The sequence below is a fragment of the Oryx dammah genome, unplaced genomic scaffold, assembly GCF_014754425.2.
Source record: "Oryx dammah isolate SB20612 unplaced genomic scaffold, SCBI_Odam_1.1 HiC_scaffold_26, whole genome shotgun sequence".
NCBI lineage: Eukaryota > Metazoa > Chordata > Mammalia > Artiodactyla > Bovidae > Oryx > Oryx dammah.
The window spans coordinates 58,995,631-59,021,761 of NW_024070210.1; the positions used below are offsets into that span (position 1 = coordinate 58,995,631).

The following is a 26,131-nucleotide window of genomic DNA, read 5'->3' on the forward strand; positions in this document are numbered from 1 at the left end:
CCTAACTATATCTTTGCCTGTAGCTATAGACCAAGCACCTAGAACAGTCTGGAGCATAGTGGATGCTCGATAAACACTTTTTAGTTATTGAATAAATAGTGAGAGATCAGTGTCATGGGATCATAAAGTATGTAAAGATGGAGACAGGCACTAAACAAAATGTCTTACTTGTTCATGGCAAAACAAAGTTTTACCATCTTCCTAATCTTGTGTAGTTGGAGAAAGAAATGGCAACCCGCTCCAGTACTCTTGCCTGGAAAATTCCATGGATGGAGGAGCCTGGTAGGCTACAGTCCATGGGGTCGCAGAGTCCTACATGACTGAGCAACTTCATTTTCTTTCTATAGTTCCTTTTGGAGTAGGAAGTGGCAACCCACTCCAGTGTTCTTGCCTGGAGAATCCCATGGACAGAGGGGCCTGGTGGGCTACAGTCTATGGGGTTGCAAAGAGTCAGACATGACTAAGCAACTAACACACACACACAATCTTGTGTAAGTAGAAAATTTCTTGCCTTTTGTTAGTTGTTTACATCTCTTGTAAGATGGTTCCTATCTTAGGGAAAGAAGGCACTTTCCATTGTCAAAGCCTCAATTTGGTCACTAGAGGTGGATCTCATCTTATTTCTCAAATGTTATCCTGATCATTTCGCACCTTTGCTAAGTAAAATACAAGAAAGCAGGGTCCATTTTAGATTAAAAATCCCAGGTCTTGACCTTTAGTGCTCAAAATTCTCAAAAACAAAAACAAAAAGAAAGAAACCTAAGATAGGAGTATTTAACTGTATGAAAGAAATTTTCACATACTGAGGTCTGAAGAAGTCACTCTGGATTGCACACAAGTTTTTACCTTGGCTAAAATGCCCTGTTTGTGGATTATCCAACACATAGTGTACATCTGCTTTATTAACAGGCTCATTAACTTAGAAGTAATTTGGTGACTGAGCAACTAACACTTAACAAGGCTGTCCATGATAAAGACAAAAATTCAATGTCTCCCTTCCTGGGATGCCAATGCTTTTACTCCTTCAGTGATGACTCCCTTTCCACGTACCAAGGCAATAATAACTTCCTGTGTTCCAAACTGATTTTTTTTTTTGAAACCTTGAAGGAATATATCTCTGACTTACTGAATGTTTTGTTCTGACAAAACTGCTGAAAACCATGCTTCCCCTCAGGATGTCCTCAGAGTTACCTGAGAAGCTGTCTTCTGGGCTTGTATTTCCCAGTTCGGCTCAAATAAAACTCTTTTGTATTCCCATGAGAGATTATTTTTTTCCATTGACAACTCCATATTTCCAAGAGGAAATATATGGTGGATAATGATAGTGATAATTAAATAAATCACGCTAATATCAAATTTATCTTGCATCACAGATAACAGAAACACCACTTTGGCTTCTGCCTCCGTTTTTTCCTTTATCGGAAAGACGCACACTCCCTGGCACTAACGGGGTGTTTTCAACAAAAAGATCTAGATTTCTTTGGGTGCATCATTAGCGTAAGGGTGGCGTTCCTTCGATTCTACAGGCTTTCTATGCTATTACGGGCTTGACTTTACCAGCCCCCAAAACTCCAAGAGGGACGTCCTCTTTCGTGGCTGAGGACGCGAATGCATCTTGGGGGCGTTACCAGCTCCCTCAAGGTCCTGAGAGAAAAATCTGCGGGTAGAGGAGGTTCCTCTGCAGGAGCGCGCCACGGCCTCCTGCGCTCAGTCTGGCACGTTTTGGCCAAAGTGCCCATCAAACTTGCTCCTCGCCGAGCGGGAGTGAAAGCGGCCGCTGCTCCTCCTGAAGACGCCGGGGCGACCCGTTAGCTGAGAGGGCGGCCCCGCGGCCTCTGGCCCGAGCCACGCCCAGGAGCGGGTGGGGGAGGGGCGGCGGCGCTCGCGCAGCGTCGAGTTTCCCAGAATTCCCAGCGGCCGCAGGGAAAGTTTACGGGACGTAGGCGGCGACAGCGGCGGCAGCAGTAGCGGTTACTAGGTGGTCAGCAGCGGACCATGGCCCTGGCCGGGCGTTCCTGGCTCTTCTCTCGGAGTCCTCGGGCAACGACGCGGAGCCGGCAGACTTCCGGGAAGGAACTGACAAGCGACTGAGCGGTGACCGGCGCGCTTAGCGCCCCGAACATGCGGCAGTCCTTGTGGGCAACCCCGGGCTGCGGAGAGGCGGCGGCGGCGGCGGCGGCAGCGGCGGCTCGGGAGGGAAGGAGGCGGCGGCGCCGGCGGAGGTGGCGGCGGGGACGCCCGGCGCCCGGCGCGGAGCCTTAGGGCGGCTGCTTGGCGTGGCCTGGGGCCTCGTGGTCAAGGATGCTGTCCCGGAAGAAAACCAAAAACGAAGTGTCCAAGCCGGCCGAGGTGCAGGGGAAGTACGTGAAGAAGGAGACGTCGCCTCTGCTGCGGAGTGAGTGTCGGGCGGGGTGCGCCCACACCTGGCCTGGGCGGCCGCGGGCTGCGGGGGACCCGGGCTGGGTGTCCGACGCCGCTCCCCGAGGCTTCTCTTTCCTTTCGGCCTCTGTGATTTTTTTTTTTTTTTAATGCCTGGAGTGATGTTCGTTGTTTGAAAGCTGATAAAGAGTAAAAAACTTAAGTTAGTCCACCTCTGTTCCCACCCCCCGCTCCCCGTCCCGCCCCTCAAAATCCACAGACTTCCCTTCTTGAAGCTATGTTGTTGGTTTTGATTACTGGAAGAAAGATATTCTTTAGGAAACAAATTGCTCATCCGCTGGTTCTGTAGGAATTAAAGGGATTACACTGGGGCACACGTTTTCCTCTTGTGACGTCGAGATTTGCGTTGTGTTTGCAAACACTGTGGGTGTCACTTGCCCTGCTCGTAGTTGTGCGAACTTGGGTAGAATTCATAATTCAGCTGTTGGATGATGACGTCCGGAGGTGAAAGCTGACCGTCGCTATTGTAGCTGCTGCCCAAAAAGCCTCGTCAGTTGTAGATCTCAGGGTTGAAGAGCCAAAAATTATATGTGTTTGGCTGTGTTCATGAGAATTTCTTCAAATAAAACCTCCTAGAAATCTGCCAAAGACTCAAAATAATTTCCATCATACTTTTGGGAAAATTACGAAAAAAGTTGTGTTTGTGTTTATAAACATTTTTTAATAGAGTGCATTTCGCTGGCACTTTATCTTCAATTTAAGTATTTGACTCTAATTTTCCTCCTGAATCTTTTACATTTTTAATTCTTGCTTATGTGTTCAGAACATTTGTGAGGTAAGGAGCAAGTTTTTTGGTGTTCATACTGAATGCTGAGCCCTTTGTGTAAGTTTCCTTCTTGGAAGCTAGTGACTTTGTGACTTAAGCATTACCTCATACTGTAATTGGGAAAGCTTTTCATAGAGATTCCGGGTAATATTTGCCCAAGATCACACGAAAGGGGTGGAGAGCATGTTTTCCCATTATAACCACATCATCAGCCTTCCAGATTTATCCTTGTATTTGCAATGCTTTCTTACAGAACAGATCAGATGGGTACATCAGTAACCTGAAACTTGATTTTTAAAAACTTTTTTTAATAGTTTATTTTTCATTTACATATTCTCTTAAGATTTTAGCCAAGTTTAGGTTAGCTTGCAGTTAGCTTCAGATAACAGTGTTATTCAACATTCCTTAAAATCATGAAATATGTTTGCCACACCTTTTAGCAAATAACTTTTGATATATAGTATTCTGTTTTAGTTTCATCAAATGTTGAACCTTGTTTATTCGGTTACTAATTTTTGTGTGTTTGGCTTCTGTTGCATATTAATATGCATGCCGTCTGATACTGTCTACTTAGTGAACTAATAAAATGGTCTCCGGATCCAGTTTTCTTCTTGTTTTAAAGGTGTTTGCTTTCTAACCAGGAATGCTCAAGGTATTTAAGTTTTATATTCAGAAGTACTGTATCCTTTTTTTTTTTTTTTAGAAGTACTGTATCCTTAAAGCCATTGCCCTGTTTGCTTCTGTTTTGAATTGTAATTGTTCTTAAAGGAGCCATGGTTTTAGACTTGGCGTTTTTTTGTTTGTTTGTTTGTTTTTGAATTGATTCAACATTTGTGTGTCTCTTTGAAATGAGATTTTTTAATTTTCATAGCTTTTTAATTTTTTAATTTTCATAGCTTAATTTTGAGTTTTTCCGTCTTTTGAGTATTGTACTATTACTACATAATTCCAAGAGTAGGAATGCCAGGTTAATAATTTTTTAATTTTTTTTAAAGGAATTCACCTTTACATGTTTGAGAATAGCATTATGTTCTGCTTCATTTTTTAAATTGTGTTTTACTTGAAGAGTTTGGGGAATTTTGGAAATGAAGGACAATCTGCAAAACAAACTAATGTTAAATTATGCTGGTAACTGTATTCATTTGTGAGATTGTTTACTATTTTTATATATTTATTCATGAGTATTTCATTAATACATATTTTGTAGTTAAACTTACTGATGTTTCATTATGTTTGGTAGTATGCAGAATATATTTGAATCTGGTACAGCATACTTATAACACATTCATACAAATTATAAATTCATTTGACTGGGAATATGGCAATCAGCCTCAATTTAAAATACCCAGATACTTTGCTAAAGTTTCTAATTGTGTTTTCTTAAGTCCATTGAAATTTTTCATTTTGGGGTAAGAAGTAAATAAACAACTTTGGAAAAGCATATATACTTACTAGTCATTTTATTCTTTTGTTTTATTATAGATCTTATGCCTTCTTTTATCCGGCACGGTCCAACAATTCCAAGACGAACTGATATCTGTCTTTCAGATTCAAGCGCTAATGCCTTTTCAGCTTCTGGAGATGGAATAGTTTCAAGAAACCATAGTTTCCTTAGAACTCCAATTCAAAGAACACCTCATGAAATGATGAGAAGAGAAAGCAACAGATTATCTGCACCTTCTTACCTTGCGAGGAGTCTAGCAGATGTCCCTAGGGAATATGGATCTTCTCAGTCATTTTTAACAGAAGTTAACTTTGCTCCCGAAAATGGAGACTCTGGTTCCCGATATTATTATTCAGATAATTATTTTGATGGTCAGAGGAGGCGCCCACTTGGAGATCGTGGACATGAAGACTATAGGTATTATGAATACAACCATGATCTCTTCCAAAGAATGCCACAGAATCAGGGGAGGCATGCTTCAGGTAACTTAAAATATAAATACGACATTAGTTTGTATATTTAGATTTATTAACACTTCATTCAGGTGATGTTGTTTTCTGGATTTTCTTGGAAAGCCAACAGATACTCCTAGAGAACTACTACTCTGTTTTGCTAGTCTTGCTAAGCCAGCTTGCAAATAATTACTCAACTGCACTGAGGGAAAGAATTTTATGTCCATTAACTCATCTATTTAACTTACTTTATAAAAGCTGGGTACATATCTGAAGGGTATCTAGGCAGTATGAACTTTGAAAACTTAGAGATTTTAATGTCTATAGTTGGATTGACTCTAGGTTTAGATTTGGTAGAATGGGATGATTAGGATTTCAGAGAAACTGGACTTAAACCTGGGAAAGCAAAGGCGAATAGGAAGAATTGGGCATGGTAGGCAATACCATGGGCAACTACATCATAGCTTAGCTAGAACTTGCTCTGTTTTGTTTTATTTGTAGTTAAATAATTATTTCCCGGGTTTAAAAAGGCTGATTGTCAAATGGTTGATTGTGTGTTGTGTCCTTTTGTTGTTTTTGCAATGGGGAAAAATATTTTCCATATAATTTTTTAAACTCTGCTTTCTGTATTTGCTGACTTTGGGACATAGTACAAGGAGCAGAAGAGAGAGGTAAAATGCACAGTTCAACTTTATTCCTAAAGTACTAGGTTATACTCGGTAAACTGAAGCAAGCTGAAAAATCAAACTTTTTCATCTGATATTTTTTCCTAGTAAGTTGTAGGCTTTACAGTTTGACAGGATAAAAATAAAAAATAATCTGATACATTTACACTTCATTCATTTGGCATTAATGTTTATATGTCTAGTATTTTCCCTTTTGGTATCTGTGTTCTGATACCTTAATTGGGAGAACAAAACCCATATATGCCAAATGATCACAGACGAGTTAGTTGTTGCACTTTGTGTAAGGGGAGTCAGAAGAGAAATCAGCATAGGCTAGAATGCATAGAGAATCGTTCGTGGAAGAGGTGGGATCTGAACTGTTTTCTTTGAGCTTGGACTTCAGATTGACAGGAGACATAGAAAGGAGGTGAAAAGTAGTGAAAATAGCAGATACGTAAATCCAGGGAACTGTGTAGTTCTGTCTAGTTTGAAGAAATAAGTTGGAATAAGTTTGAATAAGGTGGAAAAGAGATTAGTGATGCAACAGCAGGCTGTACAATTTAAACTCTGGTCAAGCAGAAGCCGTTGCAGATTTCAAAAGGACGAGATTTTAATTTTATGAAAGCAGTGTTTAAATATTAGTTATACTAGTTGTACTTGAAATAGATTGCTAGAGGAAAGAGGATCTCAGGTACTAGTGGTACCAGTGGTGTTATAGACGAAGTACAAACTTATGATGCATTTGAAGGAAAAATGAGATTTAATTACAAGTTTAGGAGAAAATAAATCGCGTAAGTTTTGAAAATTGAAGAATAGTCTGGAAAAGGTGGCAAGAGCAGCTTATTTTGTGAAAGCTGACATTCAAGTCTCATTGGGATACTGAAGAGGAGAGGTTTTCTAGACATAGAAATACTGCAATGAAAATAGGTGAGTACCTTTCTTGTTTTTAAAGTGCTTTAGGTTAAAGGATTGACAGTTGCATACTTCAGTGTTTATTTTGGCTATTTCTAATATCCACATTCAGAAAACTAAGTCATGGCATCCAGTACCATCACTTCATGGCAAATAGATGGGGAAACAATGGAAACAGTGAGTGGAGTGACTTTATTTTTTGGGGCTCCAAAATCACTACAATTGGTGACTGTAGGAATGAAATTAAAAGACGCTTGCTCCTTGGAAGGAAAGCTATGACCAATCTAGACAGCATATTAAAAAGCAGAGACATTACTTTGCCAACAAAGGTCCATTTAGTCAAAGCTATGGTTTTTCCACTAGTCATGTTTGGATATGAGAGTTGGACTGTAAAGAAAGCTGAGTGCTGAAGAATTGATGCTTTTGAACTGTGCTGTTGGAAAAGACTCTTGAGCATCCCTTGGACTGCAAGGAGATCCAACCAGTCCATCTAAAGGAAATCAGTCCTGGGTGTTCATTGGAAGGACTGATGTTGAAGCTTAAACTCCAATACTTTGGCCACCTGATGCAAAGAACTGACTCATTTGAAAAGACCCTGATGTTGGGAAAGATTGAAGGCAGGAGGAGAAGGGGACTACAGAGGATGAGATGGTTGGCATCACTGACTCGATGGACATGAGTTTGAGTAAGCTCCAGGAGTTGTTGATGGACAGGGAGGCCTGGTGTGCTGCAGTCCATGGGATTGCAAAGAGTTAGACACGACTGAGTGACTGAACTGAACTGAATATCATGTAATTTTTAACCTTAGAAATAGTTTGTTATCCAGTAGGGAGTTTTAAAAATAAAGTTCATTTTTATAAATTGTTTTAAAGTAATACCTGCTTGTTATAGGAAATTTGCAAAATGCAGAAAAGTAGAGGTAAAGCACTCATGATACCAGAGGTTCTTTGTATTTAGTTATTTTGTTCATCTTTTTGCATGACATTCTTGTTTTTTAAACAGTGTTGTGATTATACCCAATACAGTTTCGTATACCTGCTTTTTTACTTGAGTGAGTTTCTTAATGTTAAGCACTATTTATGTGGCATTTCAGTGCCCTGTAATTTTCCGTTTGGTGCATGTCTTATGGTTAATATTTTAATTATTTGCACTGGATGTCAGTTGCACCATGATAACTCTTAAGTTGTGACGTGTGAGATCTAGGTCCCTGATCAAGGATTGAACCCTGATCCTCTGCCATGGGAGTCTTGGCCATTAGATCATCAGGGAAGTCCCAGTATTTTAAATGTTAGTGAGGACCTGACCTAGTCTGGGATCATTTGGAAAGGGGAGAAGTGGGACAAATCTGTATTGAATGGCCTTGGCCATTGATGAGTTATTGAGGGATGAAGGGAAAAAGAAAAGAGTCAAATAGGATTAGCAAAGCACTTGGCTGTATAGGAGGTGCTGTAAAAATAAATGGTTGAATAAGCGAATGGATCTACAAATTTCAAGTCTGTACTGAAAATAGCTTATAGCAATCAATTTATCATTAATAAAGATTGTTGTTCAGATTTACCTTTCCCATATATATTTACCTTTCCCATATATATTTATGTTGCGCACATCACTGATAGCTCTTGACACTTTTATGCCTAAAGTGTGAAGAAATTAATGATACCAAGTTAAAATCTGATACCAATTTAAAATATTTTAAAATACTGAAAAGTATTGAGTAAATACTGTAAAGACTAAATTTCTACTGATCCCATCTTAGGATCCTACTTTTGCAATCTGATACGATTCTTGTAATTTTAATGACGGACTTTAAAACAACTTTTCCCAATTATATTTTAGAAATAAATAAAAGTTAATTGGATATTTTTTCAAATTAAATAATGTTATTTTAAAAAAAGATTTGTATTAATTGCAACAGTGGTATATGCCTAAAAAATGTCACTTAAACATTAATTTATACCAGGGCAATAAGATTAATATTATATCTTTCAGAGATAAAAATGGTACTGCTTTGCAGGAGTCTCTTAAGTGGCAGGGGAGGATTAATAACCAATTATTAACCAAATAGAAAAGTGTAATAGCTGTCTTTTCCAGAGGGAAAAAGTCTGAATATGAGACAGTAGCTGGAAATTTCTTGAATTCATCTTGAAAGGACTTGAAACCTACTGTATTTTCATATGCTGGAGAGAGTTCAAGAAATTTGAATGAATGGAAAGGAGAAAGTAAGTTTGTGGGAGAGTAAGGATGTGTTCTAGACAGGTTTATTTTCACAGGTGTTAAATTTTGGTTGCTGTTACTAATAAGCGTAAAAAAGGTATGGAAGAGTTTTGTGATGTGACCATCTGAGCCGCCATGGAAGCCCTGAGAGCAGTAATTCCTGCCAATTAGTTATTACACTTCTAGGAAACACCTTGTCTCAAGGGTTAATTTCATCTTAATTGTAGTCAGCAGAAGTACAGAGAAACAAGTTGTATAATATCTTAAAGGGTTTTAGGGCCAGAATGTTCTACATTTAGCTGTGAAATTTGACCTTTAACATTTTGGCCTACATACCAGCCAGGCAGTTACTGTATGTGCCAAAGAAAGGAATTCTGCTGTTAACAGGAAGTCTTTAGTTGGAATACTAAAGGCAAATTGAATTCCTTTGTTTTGTGCCTAAATAATTTAGTTCTATGCAATCTTAAGTATCAAACTTTTAAATATTATTTTTAAAGACAGCTAAAGAAATCAAGTTATAAACATCCAATTAGAAAGGTCCAGGCTTTACCAAACAAAATACTGGAGTTGTGTTTACTCCAGGAAATGCATAATTATTAGTTAACCCTAATCTTCTTTTGAGGATGTGGTAATAATCGTTAGGGGCACAGTTTTAGTTATTTGGAGAGGAGGAAAAAGGCAGTTGGCTTTGTTTAATCCGTATAATTTCTTATCAACATCTTGATTATAACATGGAATGTAATGTTTAGTATTATCTTGGAGCTCATAACCTTCATTAGGATTCCAGATTCCATTTTTTGTAACCACTTTAGCATTGCTGCTGCTGCTAAGTCGCTTCAGTCGTGTCCAACTCTGTGTGACCCCATAGACGGCCGCCTGCCAGGCTTCCCCTTCCCTGGGATTCTCCAGGCAAGAACACTGGAGTGGGCTGCCATTTCCTTCTCCAAAGCATGAAAGTGAAAAGTGAAAGTGAAGTCGCTCAGTCTGTCCGATTCTTCTGCAGCCTACCAAGCTCCTCCATCTATGGGATTTTCCAGGCAAGAGTACTGGAATGGGGTGCCATTGCCTTCTCTGACTTTAGCATTAGGAAGCTAGAATTTTTGAGCTTGTCTGTAAGGACAGATCTTTTAGATATCTGCCCAGTTGTGTGACATTAAGTTCTTTGGAGGGATATCTAGTGAAAGCTTTGTGGAGAGACAAAGTAATAATTTATCTGTGTCTTTGGGAAATTAAGTATTTAGCTTATTCATGTTTTAGTTTATTTTATATAAATGGGAAGGTGCTTGTGCAATAAATTCCTATGACTGAAAATTAAAGATTATGAATTCACTTTTTTCTCAGACTAATTGAAATTATGGAGAACTATTTTTTTTTTCTTACAGCTCTGAAACAAGTTCAGAATTACAGATTACATTTTCTTTTACTAGTGACAGTCATATTTTTCTTTGAAGAATTACAGTTGATCTTTTGTGGTATGGTTATGTGGTAGCTAATAGATTTGTCATTTGACCTAATACCATCTGTATGGCCTTTGGTAACGTAACTTACTTGAACCTTCGTTTCCTTATCTGTAAATTAATAATCATACCTCTGCCTCAGAGAGCTGATTGAGTTTGAAATAGTACATATGGAAAAGGCCAGGGACAGAGTAGACATTCATAATTGGTAGTTCATGTTTTTGCTAAGAATGTTAGGTGCTCTTCTATGCTTTTTCCAGATATGGCATATTTGGTTATCAAAGTTTCAGCCTTCTTGCCGAATTTAAGACTGGAGGTCTGGTGTGTTAGAGCTTGAAATAGCTTTTTTTTTAAATGTCTGGTAGACTTATTACTAAGATTCAGGGGATCTTTCCGAAGACCCCTTGGAGAAGGAAATGGCAACCCACTCTAGTATTCTTGCCTGAAAAATCCCATGAACACAGGAGACTGGTGGGCTACAATTCAAGGGTTACAAAGTCTGGACAGGACTGAGTGACTAAGCAGACTTATTACGGATTTCCAGGTGGCTCAGTGGTTAAGAATCTGCCTGCCAGTGCATGAGATGCAGGAGACATGGGTTCAATCCCTGGGTCAGATCCCCTGGAGTAGAAAATGGCAACCCCCTCCGGTATTCTTGCCTGAAAAATCCCATGGACAGAGGAGCCTGGCGGGCTACAGTCCATGGGGTCACAAAGACTTGGATGTAACTGAGCACAGGCACAGAGCTACAAGTATTACTGATAACATTTTATGTTGTAGATAGATGATGTCCAGTCCTTTTGTGCTGTGCATTCATCTCCCAACAGGTTTTATAGAATTATGCAAATAATAGTTTGAAAAAATTTTAGTGCATATGGCAGCTTCAGAAAGTAGTAGTGGGGGTTTGTCATGAAACTAAAACTGTTTATAGATAGCTCCTAAAAGGTTAGGAATGATGGTTTCACATGGTGTTGGTAAAGCTGATGAGCCTATTTGGGACTTTATGGACTTCGTAGCTCCCTTATCAACCTGTCAAGGTTTAGTTCCTGGACACAAGTTTTTTAGGGAGGTCTTTGTGTTTCTTCTAAATATGAATTTCAAGTTTGTCATAGTTTAAAATCTGTTTTTTGTCACCTACTATTGTTTACATGTAACAGTGCATGTGTTTCTAGATTTAGGCAAGTTCAGTATAGAGAAATTAGGATTGACTGAATGAATAAAACTGTCAGACTTTTATACTCTCTAAGCCTGTATGGTTTTTAATTACTATAATAGCTTTTTGTTTTTAATGCATCATTTAGAAATCTATTTATATAGTTCTCTCTCTATATATATATAATATGTTATATATACATATTATATAGTTCCAGGGGGACCTCTTTTGGGTCATAATGTTATGATTCTTATCAATAACTCAATTTGAATACATTGAATTAACTTTGTTGTTGTTGTTAAGTCGCTAAGTTGTGTCCCACTCTTTATGACAGCATACCAGGCTTCCCTGTCCTTCATTATCTCTTGGAGTTTGCTGAAACTCATGTCCATTATGTTGATGATGCCATCCAACCATCTCATCCTCTATCACCCCTTTTTCCTCCTGCCCTCAGTCTTTCCCAGCATCAGGGTCTTTTGCAATGAGTCTGTAATTCTTTCTAAAAATTGCCATCCTTCGTTGTGACTAGTACTACAACATCTTTAGTGATGGAAATTTGCGAAAGTGTAAAGCTATTGCATGCTTAAGCAGCATGATTGTAGATATTTCCCATGTGCATGTCTTCAATACGTTGGCTTATTTGTTTTCTGTTTCAATACTTTCTCTTTAAGTACTGAACTTGCTTAAGCCACACTTACTAAATGTCCAGTTGGAAATGGCAGAAGCCAAAGTCAGCTTCACCAGGAGGCTTGTTAGCTTTGTTTTGTCTTATAGTCACCATATGTTTTAGAAATATATGACTTTCTTCCCAAAGGGTACTCAACAAGAGTGATTTTGTTTTCTTTCTTGCATTTTCCTTTCTGCCAGAGTACTTCATAGGCGATTTTATGTATTCTGTTGCATCTGATCCAGAGACACATAATGACTGATTTCTCTTTTTGTGATGTTAGAATTGATCATGGGATCAGATGCCATCCCAATTCATCCATCTTGATATTCTCTGTCAGCTTTTCATCTAGTGATTTGGAAGCCAGTATCGATTATTGGCTAGATCCATATTTCATTAGCTGTTGCAAGTAGTGATATTCTAATGTTATCATTTCTTTATTAGTTGGAATTCTGTAAAGAAGAGTTTTATAGTGAAGAACTTTTCTTAATTATTTGGTTTCCTTTGTTAGTATTTTGGGTATTCATATAAGACAGGATATATGCTGGACCTTTCCCTTTACTTACTGTTTTTCAGAATAATTGCCTAACTGCCTCCGGAGGTAACCAATAAGTTTTTCTTTTTAGTATCTTCATGAACTCAAGAATTTTTAAGAAAGAAAACGACACGTTTTACTTGAGTTTCACGAGTTTTCTCACTAGTGCTCATTTTCTGTCGCAGGACCCAGTGCAGAGTACCCATCACATTTGGTTGTCATGTCTCCTTAGTGTTCTCTGGTCTAGAACAACTTCCTAGTCTTTTCTTGTTCTTCAGGACCTTGACGAGTTTTGAGAAATACTTGTCAGATGTTTTTGTAGACTGTCTCAATTTGCATTTTGTCTGATGTTTTTCTCATGATTAGACTGGGCGTATTGATTTATGAAAAGAATACTAGAGGTGAAGTGTCTTCATCATATCCTATAAAGGAGATACATGATCTCTTTATGACATTATTGGTGATGTTAACCTTAAGCACTTGGTTAAGAGTTGCCAGGTTTCTTACTGTAACGAACACTACATGTTTTTTCTTCCAGTTTTTGTCTTCATCATTCTTTCCCTAAGCACACCTATTATGTTTTTTTTAACATCTGTTTTTTGGGGGCTCTTGTTTTTTTCTTCTTTTTGCTCTTCCTTCAGGGAGGTGATTGCTTCTTTCATTTTTCAGTTTATGGCAGTGGCAGAATATTTAATTTCATTTTTTTCTCTGCTTTGGCTCAACATTTTTTTGAATGTTCTTTTTAATCAGTTTTGCGCCTTTTTGCCTCTTCAATTTTTCTTACAGAAATTGATGTTATGCTGTCCTTATTATATATTATTGAGCAATTTGGGTTTTTCTCTGCCAATTATTTGAAATTGGCTGCTGTAGTTGCTAGAGAGGTAAAAAAAAAAAGGGGGGGGGGATTGAGTAGGGAAAAGGAAAAGTTACCAGGCTAGTGTGCTGGGCTAAGTAGTTTTTCACAGTACTCTGGTCTTATTTCCACTTCTTTCTTTACTGTTCTTCTACCCCATCTGCTTTTGGCAGTCTTGGTGTATATATATATATATAATATATATATATTAGATCTAGGGATTTTACCTCTCTTTTTCTTTTTTTGAAATACAGTTGATTTACAATATTGTGTTGATTTCAGGAGTATAGCATAGTAATTTGTTTTTTTGCAGTTGTGTTCCATTATAGGTTATTACAAGATCCTGAGTATGACTCCCTGTTGTTATTGTTGTTGTTTAGCCACTAAGTCATGTCTGACTCTTTTGCGACCCTTAGACTGTAGCCCTTCAGGCTTCTCTGTCCATGGGATTTCCCAGGCAAGAATTCTGGAGTGAATTGCCATTTCCTTCTCCAGGGGATCTTCCCAATCCAGGAACTGAACCCATGTCTCCTGCATTGGCAGGCGGATTCTTTACCACTGAGCCATAATTTGCTGTGCTATAGTAAATCCTTCTTGCTCATCTATTTTATGTATAATAATTTGTGTCTGTTAATCCCATACTCCTAATTTTTCCCTCCTCTCCCTTTTTGGTAAACATAAGTTTGTTTTCTATGTTTGTGGGTCTGTTTCGGTTTTTGTGTATAGATTCATTTGTATTATTTTTTAGATTCCACAAATAAATGACATCATATAGTATTTGTCTTTCTCTGACTGACTTCGCTAAGCATAGTATTCTCTATGTCCATCCATGTGTTGCTGTAATTGGAAACATTTCATTCTTTTTTGGGTTAAATGACATTCCACTGTGTGTGTTTTATACATGTATACACGCCTTATGCATGTACACATATATATGTATACACACACACACCATATCTTTTTAAGCCAGTTGTCTTTTGATGGACACTTGGGTTGCTTCCATGTTGAGTATTATAAATAGTGCTGCTGTGAACATTGTGGCGCTTGTATCTTTTCCAGTTAGAGTTTTCCTCTTTTCCAGGTATATGCCCAGGAATGCGATTACTGGATCATATGGCAACTATATTTTTATTTTTTTAAGGAACTTCCATACTGTTTTCCTTAGCGGCTGCATCAGTTTACAGTCCCAGCAGTGTAAGAGAGTTAGTTCTCTTTTCTCCACATACTTTCCAGCACTTACTGTTTATGGACTTCGAAATGATGATTCTGGCCAGTGTGAATTGATACCTCATTGTACTTTTGATTTGCATTTCTCTAACAATGCCAAAGGATTGATGTTTTTGAACTGTGGTGTTGGAGAAGACTCTTGAGAGTCCCTTGGACTGCAAGGAGATCCAACCAGTCCCTTCTGAAGGAAATCAGTCCTGAATATTCATTGGAAGGAATGATGCTAAAGCTGAAACTCCAGTACTTTGGCCACCTCATGCGAAGAGTTGACTCATTGGAAAAGACTCTGATGCTGGGAGGGATTGGGGGCAGGAGGAGAAGGGGACGACAGGATGAGATGGCTGGATGGCATCACTGACTCGGTGGATGTGGGTCTGAGTGAACTCCTGGAGTTGGTGATGGACAGGCCTGGCATGCTGTGATTCATGGGGTCGCAAAGGGTCGGACACGACTGAGTGACTGAACTGAACAATTGGCGATATTGAGCATCTTTTCATGTGCCTGTTGGCCATCTGAATGTCTTTTTGGAGAAATGTCTATTTACGTCTTCTGTCCATTTTTTGGTTGGGTGGGTTGTTTTAATACTGAGTTGTATCCATTGTTCATATGTTTTGGATATTAACCCCTTGTTGATTGCAGCATTTGCAAATATTTTCTGTTCTGTAGGGTTATTTTCATTGTGTTCATGATTTCCTTTGCTGTGCAAAAAGCTTTCAAGTTTGATCAGGTCCCATTTATTTTTGCTTTTATTTTTTTTTTTTGGCTTTAGGAGACTCAGCTAAGAAAATACTGCTACAACTTGTGTTGAAGAATGTATTGCCTATTTTATCTCCTGGGAGTTTTATAGTGTTACATCTGAAACTGATGGTGGGTGAGGCTGGTCCTGAGGCTAGTGCCAGCCCACTGGTGGCTGGAGCCCGGTTCCGATGCCGCTGCTGGGGATTCCAGGACTAGTGCTTGTATAGTGGTGTGTGGGCCTGAGTCCTAGGCCCTCTGGCGGACAGAGACGGGTCGTGGTGAGACTCAGGGCACAAGAGGCCTGCTGGTGAGTGGGGCTGTGCCCCAGCTGGGCTACTTGCTTGACTTGGCCTGAGGTGTCCCAGTACTAGTGCCCATAGACTGGTGGGCACGGCCAGGTCCTTTTGCTAATAAGTTAAAAGGAAGATTCCAAAATGACACTTGCCAGCACCAGTGGCCTTGAGATAGAACAAACTCCTGAAACATCTGCCACAAGTGTCTGTGTCCCCAGTTTCCTCCTGCCTCTTTGGGAGGCTCTCCAAAATTAGCTGGTGGGTCTGACCCATGCTCCTTTCAAATTATTGCTTCTGTCCTGGGTCCAAGAGGGTGTGAGATTTTGTGTGCATCATTTAAGAGTAGAGTCTTTATTTCTTACAGCCCACTGGTTCACCTGAAAGAGAGCACTGCTGGCCTACAAAGCCAGAAGTTCTGGGGACTTGTCTTCCTGGTGAGGAAGCCCAATGTGGGATTCAGATCCCTTGCCCCTTGGGGAGAATCTCTAGTTACAGTTATTCTCCTGTTTGTGGGTTGCTCACCTGGGGGTAAGGATTTGACTATTTTGCATTTCCACCTTTCCTTCCCATCTTGTTGTGGTTCCTTCTTTATATTTTTAGTTGTAGATCTTTTCTGCTGGATTCTGGTTGTTCTCATGAGTAGTTGCTCTGTAAATATTAGCTGTATTTTTGGTGTGCCCATGGGAGATGAGTTCAGCATCTCCCTACTCCACCATCTTGACCACATCCATTTCATTTCTTTCATCAGTGTTTTGTAGTTGTCAGCATACAGAGCAATTTTTTGTTAGATTGATATGTAAATATTTAAAGTTTTAGAGCTATTATAAGTGGTATAATTTGTTTTCTGTTATTAATATAAAAATATTTAATTGATTTTGTATGTTTACCTTATACTTGGTAAAATTCCTTAATAGTTTTATGGTACATCCAGATTATTATTTTTTTAGCCATACTATTTTTAAGAAATTACAAACTAGGAATAGTTTTACAAGTTCATTTTTGCTGTTTTAGATGAAATGTCAAATCTTAACTCTTGAATGAGATGAATTTTTCTTTTCCTCACTTTCCTTTAGCAGTATACATGCTTAATTAGCTTTATTAGTAATTAAATTTTGTATGGTCTGGTGATGGAAGAATCAACCAAAAGAGCCTAATTTCATAGATTCTAGATTTTTCCTCCTTTTGTAATTCAATAACAGTAACATTGACTAGTTTTAAGAAAAATTTTATTTGTAACAGTAAAATCATGATTTTTAATGGGAGAGTATAATTTGGATAGTTTGGAGTTTTTCGTATGGTGTATCTTTTAGCTATAATCATTGTTCTGTTTCTTCTCTTTTTCCTCTCAGGTATTGGGAGAGTTGCTGCTACATCATTAGGAAATTTAGCTAACCATGGTTCTGAAGATTTACCCCTTCCTCCTGGCTGGTCTGTGGACTGGACAATGAGAGGGAGGAAATATTACATAGATCACAACACAAATACAACTCACTGGAGCCATCCTCTTGAGCGAGAAGGACTTCCTCCAGGATGGGAACGAGTTGAGTCATCAGAATTTGGAACCTATTATGTAGATCACACAAATAAAAAGGCTCAATATAGGCATCCTTGTGCTCCAAGGTAGAGTATTGACTATTTTAACCCTTTTGTTTGTTAGATTTTGAACTTACATTTTCATCAAAGAGAAAGGTGTCCTGATGTTTGATTTGAAAACTTTATCTTTAACAGCTTCTGGATTTATGTTTAGTAATGAATGACTTTAATAATTAAAAAACTTTTTAAATAAACCTCAAAAACAGGATCAATATTCTTATGATCAGGTTCTGTTTTAATATGCCAGAATGTTTTTATTAAAGATACCCAGAGATTGAAATAAATACTCTTTTTACATTTAAATTTCTTTAAAAGTACAGACCTACCTTTGAATGTATAGAATATACTTTTGAATTATAATGATGTCTTGTTGTTTATTCAGTTTACAGATATCTTATGTTCTGTTTCTTAACTGTTGCCAGGTAAGAAAGCAAAAATGGAAACTATACAGAACATCTCAGATCTGTTTGATAAATATAGCCAGTGATCTTTTGGGTTATTCTGACTGATGCTGGCCTATCAGTAGATATCATTGATAGCCAGACTTCTAGCCTTTGAATTCTGTAGCCAGTTGTCAGATATGGCTGTTGAGCACTTGAAATATGATTAATGCAAGTTGAGAGGCGTTATACATGTAAATTACAGACTGGATTTCAAAGTACATAAAATGTTTAGTAATGACATTGTAAATGTTTGCAGTTAACGACATTGAGCTCTTAAGAACTGAGCCGTAAAATTAAAAATGGGTAGAATATCATTAGCATGTTGATAGCTGTTGCTTAGTATCATTTAGCATAGCACAGATGTTTGGTTAGAGCATACTTTTGCATTTTTTAGAACCATTATAATTATTTTGAAAATAACATTTTAATATTATCACCCAGAAAACTAAGCTTTATCATTATTGTGTTGTTTTAATCATTTTACATGTTTGGATTTATTAATTCAACTTTGAAAAGCAGGTTTTTTCCAGTGATTCCATAGTGGCACTCACTCAGTGTTTATTGAACAAGTGAAGCTGTTGTCCCTTCAGAAGAGCCAGATCCACCACTCTGCCTTCGCCGGGCTCTGGCCCCTCTGCCTGCTCTCCCCACCATCTCAGGCGGGCTGCTGCTACTCCCCTTGGCTTCCGTTTTCAGGCCTGTGACATGGGGATGATTTGTCAGTTGTCCCTCCCACCCAATCACAATTCTTACCCAAGGGCAGGGATGAGTCCCACTTATTTACTGCTGTGTCTCCAGCACCAAACACAGAAATTCACACAGGTAGATGTTTGTTGAATGAATAAGTGATAGAAAATGATAGAAATGCCCCCCCCCCCCCGCCCGCCAAAACAAAAGACAGCAAAATGTGGTTACAGTTTGATGTCACCAAATGGCAGACTTTCTGTTCCATAGAAAAGTTTGAGTGTATAGTGAGCTTAGTTTTCTGTTTGTCATCATTAATCTTATATTGTAGAATTTAATAGTTTACAAAAGAGTTTTACAGTTTGCCTTTCTCAGCAGCTCTGTAGACTTTAAAAAAGAGAAAGTAAACATCTTTAATCTCAGATAGGTAGTTTAGTAGCTATTTGATTGTATTATGCTAATCCTTATACATAACTCTTTATTATAATAGGCCATTTAATCCTTAGAACAGTCATCTGTGGTATGAATTTATTCCAGTTTTACAAATCAGGAGACTAAAGTTAAGAGAAGAGAAGCAGTATTCATCTACATTCATACAACTTGTAACTTCAAAGCCTCAGTTCTTTCCCACTTATGTTCTTTCCTGTCCAACTGTGCTATCAAGGAATATTTCACTTTGCACCTATTTATGAAAGAGTTGAAGATAAAATTCAGTACCATTTGCACATTGATCTTTAAATTGTTGCTGCTAAGTCGCTTCAGTCGTGTCTGACTCTGTGTGACCCCATAGACGGCAGTCCACCAGGCTCCCCCGTCGCTGGGATTCTCCAGGCAAGAACACTGGAGTGGGCTGCCATTATTACTACAGTGTAATCCAACACTTACACTTTAGTCCTAGTTTAGTACTGGAATGACCTTTTCTGATATCACATAAACATTTATGTTTGGAGGTAGGCTCTTCCAGTTTTGTCTCCAAGTCTGGAATAGGCCTGTTTGCTCTCTCAGAATTCAGTCTTTCACCTTCAAGTGGTTCCTTAAACCTTCACGCTTTCCTTAGCATTTTCCCATGAACAGCTCTCACCCCACCTTGCTGTTCTCCCTCCTTCCCCCAACAAATATAGGCTGTTAGAAATAATTGAAAATGTGGCCTTTTTTATTTTAAAGTCTTTGATTTAAAACAGGCTCTAGTCAGCTCTAACTCCCTATGCTCTTGTAAGGTTGTAAAAGTGGAAAGGAAGTGGTATAGTTAGGTGGATAGTTCAAGCACAGTACTCATTACTATTTTAACATGTATTCCATACCCCCTTTCAACTTAAAGGAGAAAGAAAATATCCATTCTTACTTTGAGAAAAACTATCACCTTTTCCAATATAAATTTATAGCTAATTACTTGGTTATTACTAAAATTTATGATTCTAGTTTTAAGCCTCCTTATAAAGTTTATAACTTAGCTCTGAATTTTTTTATAGCCTCCTTTGAAGTTGCCCTTGAAAAGAATAAATATCAGCCAGAAGAAACCTCTTAAAAATATGTCAAGATTAGCTTCAGTTCAGTTTAGTCACTCAGTCGTGTCCGACTGTTTGAGACACCATGAACTACAGCACGCCAGGCCTCCCTGTCCATCACCAACTCCCGGAGTTCACCCACATTCCTGTCCATCGAGTCGGTGATGCCATCCAGCCATCTCATCCTCTGTCGTCCCCTTCTCCTCCTGCCCCCAATCCCTCCCAGCATCAGAGTCTTTTCCAATGAGTCAACTCTTCACATGAGGTGGCCGAAGTACTGGAGTTTCAGCTTTAGCATCAGTCCTTCCAAAGAACACCCAGGACTGATCTCCTTTAGAATGGACTGGTTGGATCTCCTTGCAGTCCAAGGGACTCTCAAGAGTCTTCTCCCAACACCACAGTTCAAAAGCATCAATTCTTCGGCGCTCAGCCTTCTTCACAGTCCAACTCTCACATCCATACGTGACCACTGGAAAAACCATAGCCTTGACTAGATGGACCTTTGTTGACAAGTAATGTCTCTGCTTTTGAATATGCTATCTATGTTGGTCATAACTTTCTTTCCAAGGAGTAAGCATCTTTTAATTTCTCTATATATCACTAATGACCTACAAGTTTCCAAGAGAAGGTGAATTTTACTTCCCCTATGTATATAGTTTAAAAAAAAAGGTGGTAGAAGTTTGGGCAAGAGGCACTTTGAAAAACAAATAGTATTCTTAATACTTCTTGTTTTATTTAGGGCCATTATCCTAATGAACGTTGATTCTGTTTTCTTAGTGTACCTCGGTATGATCAACCTCCTCCTGTTACATACCAGCCACAGCAAACCGAAAGAAATCAGTCCCTTCTGGTACCTGCAAATCCTTATCATACTGCAGAAATTCCTGACTGGCTTCAGGTTTATGCTCGAGCCCCTGTGAAGTAAGTGAATTTACAGCACAGATTATTGTTGTGGTGTAAGTGGAAGGCTGAAGGGAGTCTCTGGGCTGCTTAAACCATACAGCACTGTGTTTTTTTCTCAGTGATATTGGGCTTTTATTTAAAAAAGAGATATCACAGCTTATAAAGTTTAAAAGTCATTGATGACAAATAGAAGTTTTACAAACATTTATTGCATCTTCACTTTCTGTTAATGTGTAGACCTAGGCTGTTAAATAGAGATGCAGTGAAAAGCTTCCATTCTCATATGGGTTGGATAACTTGCAAATAAGTGATACAATGCCTTGTGATAAAAGGAAGGACCTGGGTAAGTCCTAGGTACATAGGTGAAACCAAGCAGGACACAAGGGTGGTGAGGAAATATTGTGTGTAGTGACTCAGGTTCTGGGATGCGATGATATGTGTTCACTGATACCTTAGCTTTGTTACTCTGGGCAGGGTGCTTAACTTGGTTTTGTCCTCTGTTAATTGGAGATAGTAATAGTATCTACTCTTAAGGTTATTAAGTATTCAGTGAAATAATGCATCTAAAATGTGTGTTACAGTGTCTTGCACATTAAAAGAACTGTTAGTAAATGATGACTGTTATTTTTGCACTAAAGGTATAGGATAGTGGTTAAGATCAGTCGGGAAGGAAACTATCTGGAAGGAAAGTGTGATTTCTGTCTCCACTACCTACTAACTGAGTGGCCTTGGGCAAGTTACTGAACTTAGTTCTAAGTGTTTTTGCTCTACTGAAACAAGGGGATAGTAATTTTATCTACCTTATGCAAAATGGTACAGCAGCTGACTTGAGTAAGCCTTGTTTATCATATGAGCAAGGAAAGCTGGCCCCAGAAGGAAAATATATGGGGCTAGTTTTTAAAGATGGCTCTGAGTTTGCTAGGTTCATTGAGGATATTTGTTGGGTAGTAGGCAATGTTCAGGGCTTCCCAGGTGGTGCAGTGGTAAAGAATCTGCCTCCTGATGCAGGAGATGCAAGATATGTGGGTTCAATCCCTGGGTCAGAAAGATCCCCTGGAGGAGGGCGTGGCAACCCATTCCAGTATTCTTGCGGGAAAATTCCATGGACAGAGAAGCCTAATGGGCTATGGTCCATGGAGTCCCAAAGACTCGGACGTGACTGAAGTGACTGAGCACACGAGGCGCTGTTCACTATCAGTTCAGTTCAGTCGCTCAGTCGTGTCCAACTCTATGCGACCCCATGAATCGCAGCACGCCACGCCTCCCTGTCCACCACCAACTCCCAGAGTTCAGATACATTTTTTTTCTTTAAAAAATTAAATAGCAGGCATAGGCAGAGGGAAGTCACTATACAGAAACAGCAGGGGCAAGGATCTGGAATGGAAATTGACAGATTGCATACTTTTATCATTTATGGTTTTCCTTAGAGTGCTTTTTCCTCTTCCCAGAGTATTTTCACTAAATACTCTGATCTTCTTGCTTCTACACAAAATCCTATTCTTGATGCCAAATGCTGTGATTGGGAAGTCAGAAAGTTATCTGAAGCTTTTTTCTTTATAAAAACTTGAATGTGTATACAGAATGATGATGTTTAGTTGCAGAATTGGGTCTGACTCTTTTACGACTTCATAGACTATAGCCTTGGAGAAGGCAATGGCACCCCACTCCAGTACTCTTGCCTGGAAAATCCCATGGACAGGGGAACCTGGTAGGCTGCAGTCCATGGGGTCTCCAGAGTCGGACATGACTGAGCGACTTCACTTTCACTTTTCACTTTCATGCATTGGAGAAGGAAATGGCAACCCACTCCAGTGTTCTTGCCTGGAGAATCCCAGGGACGGGGGAGCCTGGTGGGCTGCTGTCTCTGGGATCACACAGAGTCGGACACGACTGAAGTGACTTAGCAGCAGACTATAGCCTGCCAGGCTCTTCTGTCCATTGGATTTCCTAGACAAGAGTATTTAAGTGGGTTGCCATTTCCTTCTCCAGGGTATCTTCCCAACCCAGGGATCGAACCCACATTGCCTCCATTGGCAGGTGGGGACTACCACTGAGCCACGAGGGAAGCCCAAACATGTCTTAAAAACAAGTTTGATATTTTCTAATATTACCATATTTATTCTTCTCCCTTCTTTTTCTTGCTATAAAGTATCCAGATGATAAATGAGCTTTATCATGCTTATAGTTCACCTGGCATAAATTTAAGCATCTTGAATCAGTAGACATTGCTGAAATGCCCCTTAGCTATGAAATTCAGACTTCAGGAGATTAAGGGGTTTTGTTGTTGTTGTTAGGAATTATGAATTTGTTTCAAACAAATAAGTAAAATCTTAAGCTGCATGAATGGCAGAGGTTCTAGGAAACACCTTACAACTGTTTCTTCATGGAGACTCCATTTTTTTGGTAGTATTTCTCCAGTTTGGCAAATAGTTGGCAAATAGTTTCTTGATGGAGACTCAGTATTTTTTGTAGTATGTCTCCCAATTTGGCCAACAGTTGGAGTTTCCCTCTAAAGAGAATATAAAGCTTTCTGCTAAGTTTATCTGTTAGTAAATTTGCAGTGCTCATTAAGTTAATTAATAAATTTGGGGTCCAAACTATATTTACCTTGTGATTTTGTGCTTCTGGTATTCTGGTATACATATAGGTATGTGCCTTGCTCTAGTTCAAGTTCTTTTTCTAGTCTCAGTAGGTATTAATCATTCAGAACTATTACTCTCATACATCTTGGTCCCTATAGTTTTCTACCTTTCTGATCTTTTAGTCACTGAACAGTTTTGCAATATATATATATATATATACACACACACACACACACACATATGTATATACATACACACCTCTTTAGGTTTCATCCATAAAATAAGATGATTGGATTAGAATGCTGTCCTCAGGTCCCTTTCAATGCAAAGTGTAAATTACCACTTTAGTAGATTGTTGTATACTTCATCTCAGTATGTGATGTACTTACCATTGAAAAGGGACTAAAAGCCTTCTGAAATGTATATAAATGTAAAGTTACATGAGTCCATTCCCATATCGTGCTGTCTTCTACAGTCTTTATTCTCATTCTGAAAAGAGCTGTTCTTTCCTTTGGGCTTTTCTCTTTCTTGTTGTTGTTTGTAATAGTATATACTCAGCCTCAGGATTATGCAGCCCACAAATGATGGTTCCTTTTCATTTGTTTACCTGTTTAGTTCCTTGTTTGCTGCACTGAACAGTATACCTCAAAAAGCTTTATCAACACTAATGACACAAATGATCTTGCCTGTTTTTTGGTACTGTTCTTTGAGGGACAGTGTGGTCTAAAGTATGCTTACCTTCCTGACAGTTATCTTTGGATGAACTTAGGAACAGCATGAAATGTTCTCTTCAAAATTACAGAACCACAGTGATTTGAAGTCAGTGTTCACTATTACCTAGTGTTAATATTAGAATAACTGATACATAAGATGAACGAAATAGATATTTTAAGATTGAAATGAAGTAATATTAGCAGATTTTTCCTCTTCCTAAAAAAAGTATATTTAACTAGCAGATAATAACTTGGTTATTTAATTGAAGTTTATGGTTTATTAATTATAGTAAAATTGATACCTATAAAATAGACCATTTACTAATATAAATATATATTTATGTATATGGTGTGAACATATGTCTGATTGTGTTTTAAAACAGATATGACCACATTCTGAAGTGGGAACTCTTTCAACTGGCTGACCTGGACACATACCAGGGAATGCTAAAGTTGCTTTTCATGAAAGAACTGGAACAGATTGTTAAAATGTATGAAGCCTACAGACAGGCTCTTCTCACAGAGTTGGAAAATCGTAAGCAGAGACAGCAGTGGTATGCCCAGCAACATGGCAAGAATTTTTAAGTTAATTTTTTAAAAACAAAATTTAAGTTTTATAAGGGCTTTGAAATATTTTCACAGATTAAAAAACTGCAAATACTTCGGTTAATAAAGGCAGCTTACTTTTTGGAAATTATAAAATTCTAATTTTACATGTATTTTGTTATTAAAAATATTATTTTATTGAGAAAAAAAATGAGTTTATCATTTTAAGGGCCAACAGTGACACTCTAAATTCTGTATATCTGAAAACTGCTTTGCATATATTCTTGATGGAGACAAATGTCATTTAACCAGATATTAAATAGGAAGTGATCAGTTGGTAAACTGTCACAATAGTAGTACCTTTCTTTAAAAAACAGAGAAAGAGATAATGTATGCAGGATTTAAAAAGCGTTTACTGCTGTAGTATGGAATATTGTCTGGAATTGGATGGTTTAAATATTACCATTGTGTAGTTCAAAACAAAACAGGACTTGGAACCTTTATTGTGATACATTTTTATATATAATATATAGGGTTACTCCTCTTCCCTGCCCCCAGCTGTAAAGAACTGTTTTAAAGCATGTTGGGAAAATATTTTTTTGGTATGAAAGGGTGAAGGACCTGTAATATTTCAGGGATAAATTTAGGTAAAAGGCTCCAGCCTGTGTGGGAAAGTTGTGTACCGTACTCAAGAGTTGCTAATATTACTTCCTTCCTTTGGGCCAGGGCTCTTAACGGCATTTAGTAACATGGTTCTGATAAGACTGAAGTCGCTTCCCAACAGCATAGCACGTTGCCATCCTAAACGACTGGGTTGAACTGCCAAAAATGACAATCAGGGACTCATTAAGAAATCTTGGTCATTAAATTGACTTTTATCTATTTTTTAATTTTCTAAGAGTTTGTCACAGAAGTTTAAAAGCTGGCATTTTCCTCCCAACTTATTTGCCTTTTGGTTTAGTATTTAGCATAGTACATTTGACTGCAGGCAAATTTATGGCACAGCTAGCCTATAAATCTCTACAATTCTGTGAATTTCAACACTTGTTGAAATAGCTGTTCAGTTATATTTACATGTGTTGTAAATATGTAAATAAATTTTTAGTTTAGGTAATCTTTCAAAATATAAAGTACCCCTAGTTAGATATCAATGAATATGAATTATTGATAAAATGTTGAAGATGTTAAATGTTTGATTTTATATAACAAGCTTATTAAATATATTTTTGTGGAAACTAAATGTGTTGCCTTTGAGTCCATGTTTTATGCATAATGCTTACAAAGATCCTACCTTTCCATTCAGCAGGCCCATAGGCAAAGGAAGCAGAATGAAAGGGGTATCCAAAA

The 26,131-nt window shown here is 38.3% G+C and overlaps 1 protein-coding gene across 1 annotated transcript; it reads left to right on the plus strand.

Moving 5' to 3' along the window:
* Positions 1-1,903: 1,903 nt before the first annotated feature.
* SAV1 (salvador family WW domain containing protein 1) lies at positions 1,904-26,024 on the plus strand. Its single transcript, XM_040226776.1, has 5 exons — positions 1,904-2,395; positions 4,688-5,131; positions 17,165-17,435; positions 20,818-20,961; positions 24,622-26,024. The coding sequence occupies exons 1-5, from the start codon at positions 2,302-2,304 to the stop codon at positions 24,821-24,823; spliced, it is 1,155 nt and encodes a 384-aa protein (XP_040082710.1). The 5' UTR covers positions 1,904-2,301; the 3' UTR covers positions 24,824-26,024.
* Positions 26,025-26,131: the final 107 nt, after the last annotated feature.